This window comes from Ipomoea triloba, chromosome 14 (assembly GCF_003576645.1).
Source record: "Ipomoea triloba cultivar NCNSP0323 chromosome 14, ASM357664v1".
NCBI classification, from domain to species: domain Eukaryota; kingdom Viridiplantae; phylum Streptophyta; class Magnoliopsida; order Solanales; family Convolvulaceae; genus Ipomoea; species Ipomoea triloba.
Genome location: NC_044929.1, coordinates 23458696 through 23470108, shown reverse-complemented (window position 1 = coordinate 23470108; position 11413 = coordinate 23458696). Strand labels below are relative to the sequence as shown.

Genomic DNA, 11413 nt, shown 5'->3' with positions numbered 1-11413 from the left:
TTTTTTTTTTTGGCCTAGTCACATTATATTGTAAAACTAAGGGTTCAATTTCTAAATTCTGACAATAGAATTATTCAATGTTGGCCTGCGGACTAGGTATATATACATGGGACACGCATGCATGTTGAGTATGTTGGTATGATTTATTGAAAATATCTTCTTTTTTAAAAAAAAAAAGAAAAAAAGAAAAAGACATGAGATGACATGCTTGGTTAATCTATGGTTGGAATGAGTTAATATAAAGAGATTTAATTAAAGGAATCTAATTATCGCTTCTTCTTGATTGCAATTTTATATTTATACATAATAATAAAGCAGGCAATGTAGGTTGGGGGAATCAATCAATCAATCAAATCTACTAAATATACATATATGTAATTTCAAGTAATTATTTTTTAAAGAAAAAGCTAGGGTGCTGAATTAGGTGCATTAAAAAAAAGAAAAAAAAAAAAACAAAACATAGTATCAAAGACATCAGCATCAATGTTATAATTGGTACTGTACAACAAGAGCGGTGAGGCCACCTTAACAGACAACAGCTGGTTGCCTTAAGCTACAGATGCATCTATCGGTTTGGCTGATCCCAAGTCTCTTTTGATTTTTGGTGATGATAGATAGAGTCAATTGCAAGTAATATAATAGCTAACAAATAACAATGAAAGCAAGCCAACAAAAGTTTAATATATTTTCAGATTAATGGGCCGGGCTGAATGGCTAGCCTATCGATGCAAAAACATATAATGGGCCGGGCTTAGTCGTGAGTCCATTAGTCCAACCTGTTCAAAGTCATAGTCAAACTTTTTGTATTATACTGGATGAGCGATGCCAGCTCACGTCGATTTTCACAGCCCGCCGGAATTTGTCTCTTCTCGGTGAACTTTCTGTCTGACAGCCAATTTCACCGACAGGGTAAAACTTTTCGCCATTTTCGTCTTCTTCTACTTTTTTTTTTTTTTTTCTTTTTCCTTTTTAAATTTGTAAATATAATGATCTCTACTACTCCTAACCACGTGAAAATAAGTCATAAAAACTAAAATCAACGCTTCCCGTCCAGTCAAAAGCAGAGCCAGATCTCTGCATCTGCTGAAATTGGAGAAATCCCCGAGAGAGGGAGAGAGAGAGAGAGATCTGTGTAGGGTTCCACGGTTGTGAAGAAAAGATGTTTTTGCTAGATTGGTTCTATGGCGTTTTGGCGTCGCTAGGTCTGTGGCAGAAAGAAGCCAAGATCCTTTTCCTCGGCCTCGACAATGCCGGCAAGACCACTCTTCTTCACATGCTCAAGGACGAGGTTCTGCTTTTTCTAACTTGTAATCCACCTGGGATTTCAGGATCTCCATCTTCGATTCTCAAAATACTCTTCTTTTTCTTTTCAGAGATTAGTTCAGCACCAGCCCACTCAGTATCCTACATCCGAGGAGTTGAGTATTGGCAAAATCAAGTTCAAAGCTTTTGACTTGGGAGGCCATCAGATCGCTCGCAGAGTCTGGAAAGACTACTATGCCAAGGTACCAATTTCAATTCACTCTGTTTGCTTATACTGCTATTGTTTACTGATTTGGTCTTATACAATATTGTTATGCTTATACTATGTTCTCAGCATATTTACTGTCCACTAGTAGTAAGCTCAAAACATTGAGTTCAATTCCACTTGTGTAGATCTGTTGTAAGCTGCTGCTATTGGTATATACTCCTCATAGTGTATCAAATTGTTATTACTTTAAAGCATTGTTTCTGTCCTCTTATTGCTGCTAGTGTATCAGTTTCTGATTATGTTAGTTTATTATTCCCCTAATACATGCTTTACATATTATTTGCAATTTGCAAACAAGATAAACATTGGATTTGTCTTTCTTATATTCTATTCTGAATGTTTTACTCAGTGTGGTTGGATTGAATTTTACTCTTCCACTTATGCACTTATTGTTGAAAATTGTTTTGTGAAACTAAGAATGTCATTTAAATATGTTCTTACAAGTTACAATGAGCTTTCATCTCATCTTACTCTAAAGTTGACATCTTGCTTTCTTCTAATATGCTAATTGTGCCACAGGTGAAGTAAATTAAGGAACTGTTCCACTGGCTTTGGTTGCTTATGTTTCTATTAAAAAAAGCATATACAAATTTTTCATGTACTCATGTAGAGTTTCTCGATTAACCTAGCAGCATATGAGCATATCTGCACATTGCTCTTAGAATGAGTTATCAGCTTGCTTTAGAGTTCAAAGTGTGCTGGAAATTTTTATCTTTTGATGTGTTTTCGATCTTGAATTTGTGTAATGAAATGAATTCATCTCTTAGTTTTGCTTTAAACGAAATACCACTACTCTATTGTTGAATAGTAGTCCATCTACATCTACTGCTGAGTATAGTGCTTATTATATGTTTCATTGAAAATTGTGGACCTTAATTAATTCCTTGTTCTAGGAGGAGTAATATAGGCATGAAATGCTGTTGTGCAGGTTGATGCTGTAGTTTACTTGGTGGATGCATTTGACAAAGAACGTTTTGCAGAATCTAAGAAGGAATTAGATGCACTACTCTCTGACGAGGCCCTTGCCAGTGTTCCCTTCCTCATATTAGGAAACAAGATAGACATACCCTATGCTGCCTCAGAAGACGAGCTGCGTTACCACCTTGGCCTGACTGGTATTACCACTGGCAAGGGAAAGGTGAACCTCGCAGATTCTAGTGTCCGGCCTATAGAGGTATTTATGTGCAGTATTGTTCGCAAAATGGGGTATGGCGATGGCTTTAAGTGGGTGTCTCAATATATAAAGTAGATGTATGAACATCATATCCATGGGAGGATAACTGATAAGAGTAAAGACGGATACCGATACCCCGTCTTTATCAGCTCCTGTCTTTCATCTTTCTTCTCTCCATCACAGTTGTTGTTATTGTTGTTAGGGTTTATTCTTCTTGACTTAAATTGTTATAATTGGGTTTGGGTGGGGCACCAAAATATTTGTTAATTTCTTATTGAAGTATTTAGCTTTTGTAAAACTTGAATTGGAACTTTACTGTTTTATGGTTTCAGTTAGTGTAACAAGCAGGTCTCCTGAGTCTTGCCCTCTAGAATCCACTCTTCTTTTCTAACCCTTGAATTGGCTTCTTTTCAAATATTTTTGCACCTACCAACCACGTACTAACCTTGGATGAGTGGTGTAGACAAGATCCTTAAGTGGAACATGAAAGGATTTGTCAGAGTTGAGTCTCTTTCAAGGTGAGATCATAAGCCAACAAGTTCATTAAAATGTGGACAAGCTAGATATTGTATGTATTGCTCTAAAACAATGGTTGTTGATATAGTTGAACGCTTCCTCCTCCCATGACTTGCCAATAACTTAATCTTGGTTAGGTAAGACTTTGTAAACGTACCCATCCCGATATATGTGTTTGTTACTTTGCAATTAACCATTTTTTAGTATTTGATCAATTCATCAATTAATTAAAGATGTAATTCAATTCAATATTTGATGAATTCAATTAATATCCACAGAGGACGTACGACATTGCTCACTTGTGTGTCTGGTGTTTATATATAATATAAAACAGCTGCAAAAGTAGACACAGTCCTACGTTTGCATGGTGGGTTATTTATATTCTCTTCTTTTAAAAAATTGAATCTCCAAAGCCTCTCACTTTAGGCATGTGGGAGGAAGTAAATGCAATAACTTAGGAGCTCAGCACATAAGGAATCTTTCCACTTTAGGCATAAACTCCACACTAGAACTGCCGAGTTTCAAATGGATCAAATTTCCATACTAATGTTGTCGAGTATGAAATGGATTATTTATATTGTATGTAGGTTACAACTTACAAGTAAGAAGTCATTTTCTGCTAAATCCAAGGCCAAAGCTAAGGTTGCATAATATAGTGGATGGAGCAGGTCTAGTCAATGGTTTTGACATTCTCTTATCAGCAGACAGCAGTTGATACCAAGTCCACCAATATGTATGATCACAAGATGGAGCGGTTTAACAAACTCCTTCCTCCCCGCCCGCCCTTCACATATCTTAATAAATATATATAAGACTAGAAAACGCATAGGATTTTAAAGATTTGAATTCAAACTATTTTCTTCAAATTCCATCGATTCGATCCCAATGGGCAATTCTATGGCGGCGCACGGTGGCGCCGGAAAAGTGAAGGTGATTCTTGCAGACGGGAGGGTTTGCGAGTATGTGGAGCCGTTAACTGCGGCGGAGATGATGCTGGAGCATCCGCAGCAGGTGGTGGTGGAGTTTCAGGCGGTGGCTGAGGGGAAAAAGGCGGCTCCTTTGCCGGCCGACAGGAAGCTGGAGATGAACAAGGTATACCTCATGCTTCCAATACGGCGCGGCAAGCCGGCCGCGTTGTCCAAGGAGGAAGCCCGACAGCTTCTGGGGAAAACCGACGCTGTTTTGAAAACGAAGCTGTTGTCTTCGTCGTCCTCGGTTTTGTGTCACTACACCGGGTTTGTTCCGCTGTTTGCGCGGATGTGTCCGGCGTCTTCTTCCGGCGGCGGCGTTGTTCTGAATGCTAAAAGGAATATTGGGATCCGTTACTTGGGAGAAAATGAAGAAGAAGAAGAAGAAGAGGGGTCCAAACCGGATTATTTCAGTGAAATAGTGGAGGGAAGGCCGGAGTATTTGAACATGATGATGAGTAGGCAATTATCAGGGAAAGGATGGAAGCCCAATTTAGACACCATTAAGGAGAAAAACATCAAAACCAAAGTGCGTCATTGGTTGTTTTAGTAATTTCAGTTCGATCAGCTTGCATTGTATGCTGGAATATAATGAATGTTAATCAGTGTATGTGTACGTTAATTAGTCGTCGTTAATGTCGTTTATCAATTCAAACTCATCGATCACTACTGTCGTCGTCATTTCTAATGTCGTTGCAGTGTACTGTATAATATATATAACCAAGTTTGTTCTGAATTGAATGTTCATTTAGTTTGAGTGTGCAGTGTGTGGTGTTTCTTGTTTTCTTTGTGTAATTGTAATTACATCCACCAAATTCAAAGGAATCCATGCATTCAACAAATCAGGAAAAGCTTCTTCTTTTTTTCTTTTTTCGGTACCCGCCATCCGTTTTTCCCACTATGTTATTCTAATTTGAATTTTATCAATTGTCTTATGTCTACAACTATTGAGTTAGAGATGGGAATTATCATGTGACCCAATAAGGTCGATTTAGTTATAATAATAATAATAATAATAATAATAAAACTAGTCCAAAATAGAGTTAGTGAAGGACCTGAAAGTACACATTGGATGCTTACAAGAATCCACATGCAACGAGCCGTAAGGTTTAAGGGCATGCAGTGTGTGGCAGGAAGGAATTTGGGCTCAACTAACATTTATTAGAAGCCCAAAAAACATATGTTAATCAAGTGGGCTTCTTACATACATGCATGGCATAGAGTCAGAGACCAGTGATTAAATTAATCCATCATGTTATATGAGTTTGTTTGGACGGATATAGACCATTGAATGCTTGAGATCAATGGCTTAGATATTGTTAGCTGTGCAATGCGGACTGCGAGTGAAGTCAATAGTTGCACAGTTGGCCAAATCTAAACCATTGATCTCAAGTATTCAATTGTCCAAATCTGTCCACACGGACTCATGGAGAAGGGTGGACTCACGGGAACACTAGCCTATATATATATGTGTGTGTGTGTGTTGTATATGTCTCGTATACTGTTAGAAGGTGATAAATGTCTAGAGTATATAATGGAGTGATAGTATTTATCTTTGTAGTTTGAATCCAAATTGGGTTTGTGTGAGTGGGTTTAGAGTGCGAGGTCACCATTTCCACAGTATTGTACATGGGTAATTTTAATTTGTAAATGTACAATTATGATAGTCTATAAATATGATGTTGATAGCTTTAGATGTATTATTATCACAATAAATAAAAAATCTTCTTTGTTCTATTGAACATAAACAACAATTGGACCATGTAAATATTTTTCTTCTTCATTTTTTATTTGTTTCTCCTCTATATATATGCAGTATACTATTACTATACCATAAAAGTAGTATGTGAGTATGTGTATATATGTTGAAGTTGGCATGAATCATATGATACATTAATTAATAATGTGCATCATCAACAGCTATATATGAGTGTTGTGTCTTGTGTGTGTGTGTGTGAATGTATCTTGCGGTCAAAGCAATTGAATCCTCCAATGCAAGAAGCAAGCTTGATCAGCAATTCAGCACACAACACCGCTGGCGTTACCAATTACACAAATACCTCCAAATTTTATGTTTGACTTTCTTGCCCTCATTCTCCTGCATTCCATTCCTTTCCTACCCTACCCTCCTAGCTTGCATTCACATTATTATTATTGCAATTCTTTCCATTCTACCAGTTTTAGTGTAATAATAGTTGTTATTATTATCATTATTGCAATAATTAATGTATGGGTAACAAAATTAAGAAGTTATTGGCCAAGGACCTTGTGGTCTAGTGGCATCAAACCCTTGCCTTTATACTGCAATACTTCTCTTGTGCTTCAATAGGTTGAGAAAGTAGTTATGAACAGATACTGCATTCTAATAGAGTTAGTAGTATTCAAAAAAAAAAAAAATTAAGAAGTTATTGCTAGCTTAGCCTGTTGTGGTTAATGTGTAGGCATTTTGAAACCGATTATCATCAAAACATAATAACTTATAAGTGTATTCTTATAAAGTAAAACACATATCATACATACTGATTTTTATTAAATGAAAATTACGTGAAAAAGAACCAAACTTATAATTCGTTGTTTTTTTTTTAATGAATTTGAACCTATCCGTCAATATCAAAATTAAATAATATAATAATAAGAACAGATGCATTGCAATTAAGTATATACTCCCAAGATTCTGCCCATTCAGCTCGATCCCCAAACTTAAATCCAGTACAGGGGTTTAAACTAAACAATACAACCTTATCTGAGTAACAGTAATTTGATGATAATAAGAATATGTTTAATGGCATAGTACATCGCAATATGCCTCTTCGGATTCCAACATGTCCACAGAATGGGATTAACTAAACAAATACCACTTTTATTTCTTTATTTATTTTGAAATTTAGGTCCACCCTCCAGGCCACTTCACTTGATTAATCATGCCACCCTTTTCCACGTATTATATATCTCAATAATCTCTGTGCCGTATCATCTTCTTTTTTTTTTTTCTTTTTTTTTCTGTCATTATTTATATTCAAATTTTAAAAAGCTAAGGGTATTAATAATTATATATGCAACTCCCTTCCTGTTGTAAGTATTTGTTAAAGTGGCCTGGGCATAGCCTCACATCACATGCTGCCTTAATCACTTCATTCAAACTTCATCACCATGCCAGCTGGACCACTACACCTATACATTCATCCTAATAATTCCTAGCTGCCCTCTCTCCTATATTATCTGTTATTTTAAATATATTTCACACCATAACGTTAAGGTTTTCAAACACATTCCATACACTTTATTGGTGTTCTTGTTAAAGAATTCAATGGGTGACGAAAAAGAATTACATGGTATTTGATAAAGGTGAAAGGTTGTTATAATTAAGAACTCGATGAGTGACGGAAAATAATTACATGGTGCTTGATAAAGGTATAAGACTATTCTGGTTAAGAACTCGATGAGTGACGGAAAAGAATTACATAGTGCTTGATAAAGGTGAAATGTTGTTATCGACCTCTTGTTAAGAATTCGATGGGTGACGAAAAAGAATTATATAATGCTTGATAAAGGTGAAAGGCTATGAGGCTATTCAAAGCGGACCTAGCATATATAGGTCAGGAGAAGGGAAATATATAATTGAAGTAAACACAATCACCTATTATAAAGTGTAAAAAAAAAACAAATAAACAAACAAATTCGTTTTTTTTATGGTAATAATAACCAAATTAAACCACAAATAGAAAACCATTGTGGTGGTGTACAAGTTATACACATATGGTGCCAATGCACAAAACATCATATCAAGTCATGTCCACATTGAGGCCAGACTTAGGGTTGATAGCAGAGAGGTACGTATTATACGAGTCATGAATAAATGGTGGGTGGGTCATCCTTTTTATCATAAAATTTGTAAGAATAATTGGCAGTTAATTAATTAATTTATTTATATCCACCTATTTCGCAATAAAATTAATGGATTCCACATAACTTAATCTTCATACTTAACATTTTGAATGTATTATTTGTGTATATATATAATTGTTCAACTTATTATTTCTTGTACTTTTCTTTTTCAATATTGAAAAATACACTTTACATTTCAATATCACGTAAAAAAATATCAACAAAAATTAATAAGTACGAGTTAGGTAATAATAATAATAATAATAATAATAATAATAATAATAATAAGTAGCACTAAATTTTGTTAGGTAATAGCACATGTTTGGTCCAATTATAGTTTTAGATAATAGGGCAGGGAGTACATTAGCAGCCCCAACATGTGTAATGTATAACTTATACAATACGATTTATCTCTATGTGTGTTTTATGAGTTATTTCATAAAAGTAGAATTAAATTTGTCAAATACATACTTTTAAATAGTGACTATCAATTTTTCTCATCAATCATAATATTATATTTGTATGTATATGTGTGTGTTAAAAAGAAAACAAAATAATGAATTAATGGAAGTACAAAACTGAGGATAAATTTATAGTGAAAAATAGGATTCCAATTCTGGTCCCCAGTTAAATTGGCAGGAATTGAGCCCACCCGTTACATCTTGATGCCGCCCAATTCTTTGGTACTGCGACTGCTGGAGCTGAACTATAAAAAAGTACTTCAGTTATTGGAGAAATTATTATGCATGCCACATCAAATTATTAACACCAATGACCCAGTTTATGAATTTGTCTGCCCAATACTTTGTATATAAATTTTTCAATTATAAGTTATGGGTATTTTATTGGACTCCCCCATCCCACCCTTTATCATTTCATATAACCTAGGTTTCGTGACTCTACGGTTATATTTTAGACTCCATTAAATTGACTCAGAATCATGAATAAATAAAATGAGTATGCATGCATAACTTCAAGTTCTGCATCAAACTCTACCATTATTCTTAATACAAGAAGTCCAATCCCAAACTAAATTGGTAAAACTCATTTCCATAATGTCTGGGGTGGAATTTAAACTCCATCTTATTGCTGGAAAAGAGTTTTAAGTGCAACGGCTGAATCACTATACCAATGCTAAGGGTCGTTTTTTCACTAATTTACTATCATATTTGATTGCAATTACATTGCTTGTTTATTTGCATTTTTATCAAGGGATTGACTAGCGGATATGACTACTAGCTTAGCTGAAAACGGGCAACTTACACTTAACTGTAACGATAACTCATTGTATAGTCCAAATTGCGTCACCAACTAACTGACTAACCGACCATCTGCACCAATCAAAACGTGTCATGTTATGCCTATTTGTCTGCACTTGCTTAACTGAAAGGACAACTCATTGTGTGGTCCAAATTGTGCTGCTGACTAACCACCATCTGCACCAATAAAGCATGTCATGTTATGCCTGTTCGTCTACACTTGTTTAACTAAAAGGACATCTCACTGTATTGTCCAAATTGGTCCACCGACTAACCGACCATCTGCACCAATCAAAGCATGTCATGTTATGTCTATTTTTCTACACTTGCTTAACTGAAAGGATAGCTCATTATTGTATGATTCCAATTATGCATTTACTGACTGATTAACCTTCTAACCGACCATCTGCACCAATCAAAATGTGTCACATTATACCTATTTATCTACATTTGCTTAACTAAAACAATAACTCATATCGTTTGATCCAAATTACGCTACCGACTAATCAACTAACCGACCATCTGCACCAATCAAAGCATGCCATGTTATGCATATTTGTCTACACTTGCTTAACTAAAATGATATCTCACTATATATTGTCCAAATTATTGTTCCACCGACTAACTGACCATTTGCACCAATCACAACATGCCATGTTATGCCTATTTGTCTACACTTGCTTAACTGAAAGGGTAGCTCATTATTGAAGATGTCTTTACTAACAGATTAACCTACTAACCGACCATCTGCACCAATCAAAGTGTGACACGTTATACTTATTTATCTATACTTGCTTAACTAAAATAGTAACTCATCGTATGATCCAAATTACGCTACCTACTAATAAACTAACCGATAATCAAATCATGCCATAATATGCGTGCTTATCTGCCACAAGCTATCATAACATTAGGGAGGCTTACTTGTGATTTAAGGTGAGTAGCGAGTAGAAAGTACCAAAAATCTCCAATCAAATATGAAGTAAATAGAAAAGAAAATAAAAGAAATTAAAGAAAATAGAAGACAAGCTGTACTATTTAGAAAAAAGGAAATACGAAAAGATAAAGGAATAGGTCTGATGCTGAGCTGGAGATAGGGGGCTGAGTAGCAACGTGGGTCCAAGAGAAGAATGTGACACGTGGGAAGAAGAGAAGCATTAAGTGAGGTGGCAATAGGGATGGGACCACGCACTAAGTGGGGCTTTAGTGCGTGTGAAAGGGGAAAGAGTAACACATGATCTGGCATCTGAGAGATGTATGTGCAAGCCTCCATCAATGAATATGGCTGCATGTATGCATCATATCATATCATATCAAAACTCTAAAGCAAAGTTAATAAAGCATATATGTGATTCTTGTGCCTTACAACACCACTCTTTCTACCTCACTCATCCTTTTTCACTTTCATTCATTCAACATCTTTTTTAATGCTAATCACATGTTTTATAACAATTGTTTTAGTCATGCATTGATGCTTTTTTAAGCGAAGCATATATAGAATCTCAATATATAGTGTATCATTTTCAAGTTTAGAGAATAATAATGATTTTTAGAATTTAAAGGTGTATCTTTCTATTCCTTCTCAAGTTATATAGCACTAGAAGATACATTTAATATAAATATTTATTTTCTCATGATTAATTAAATAATGATAAAGTTTACCGTTACAAGCTGTTTTAATAAGTAAATCTTTAGAAACATGTTATGCAATTTTTCAATTTGAAGATTGATGATTACGTGCATGGTTTGAGCAATCTTCGTGAATATGTGGGGTTGTTCGTTGCAAATGAATACAAATAAACTTGTCAAATATACTTTTTAATGATGGGTATTGAGAACCCTATTGATGATTGACCAAAGGAATTTTCCTATAATGATTGTCAATGATTTCTTTTTTGAATACATATTATGTAAATTGTCAAAGTGAAGATTCAAACGTGCGCGATCTGAGCAATTTCTGTGGAATGTAAGGTTGTTCACCTCAAACAAATACAAAAAGGATCACGCCGAATATAATTTTCAATGATATGTGCTAATAAGGACCTTGCCAAATAAAATATACTCTCTAATTACAAGTATT

At 35.0% G+C, this 11413-nt stretch overlaps 2 protein-coding genes across 2 annotated transcripts; both read left to right on the top strand.

Annotated features, from left to right (window-relative positions):
* Nucleotides 1-1013: 1013 nt before the first annotated feature.
* Nucleotides 1014-3046, top strand: LOC116004438 (GTP-binding protein SAR1A-like). Its single transcript, XM_031244491.1, has 3 exons — nucleotides 1014-1288; nucleotides 1374-1505; nucleotides 2460-3046. Exons 1-3 carry the CDS (start codon nucleotides 1160-1162, stop codon nucleotides 2778-2780), a joined length of 582 nt encoding a protein of 193 aa, XP_031100351.1. The 5' UTR covers nucleotides 1014-1159; the 3' UTR covers nucleotides 2781-3046.
* A 180-nt stretch (nucleotides 3047-3226) lies between these two features.
* LOC116004437 lies at nucleotides 3227-4925 on the top strand. The gene is made up of 2 exons (XM_031244490.1): nucleotides 3227-3358; nucleotides 3809-4925. Exon 2 carries the CDS (start codon nucleotides 4107-4109, stop codon nucleotides 4737-4739), a length of 633 nt encoding a protein of 210 aa, XP_031100350.1. The 5' UTR covers nucleotides 3227-3358; nucleotides 3809-4106; the 3' UTR covers nucleotides 4740-4925.
* The last annotated feature ends 6488 nt before the right edge of the window (nucleotides 4926-11413 follow it).

Bases quoted from the DNA above. Each gene is read 5' to 3' on its own strand.
- LOC116004438 (XM_031244491.1), top strand. From the start codon at position 1,160: ATGTTTTTGCTAGATTGGTTCTATGGCGTTTTGGCGTCGCTAGGTCTG. The intron at 1,289-1,373 runs GTTCTGCTTTTT...TTTTCTTTTCAG, and splicing joins TTCACATGCTCAAGGACGAG to AGATTAGTTCAGCACCAGCC. The intron at 1,506-2,459 runs GTACCAATTTCA...GCTGTTGTGCAG, and splicing joins GGAAAGACTACTATGCCAAG to GTTGATGCTGTAGTTTACTT.
- LOC116004437 (XM_031244490.1), top strand. From the start codon at position 4,107: ATGGGCAATTCTATGGCGGCGCACGGTGGCGCCGGAAAAGTGAAGGTG.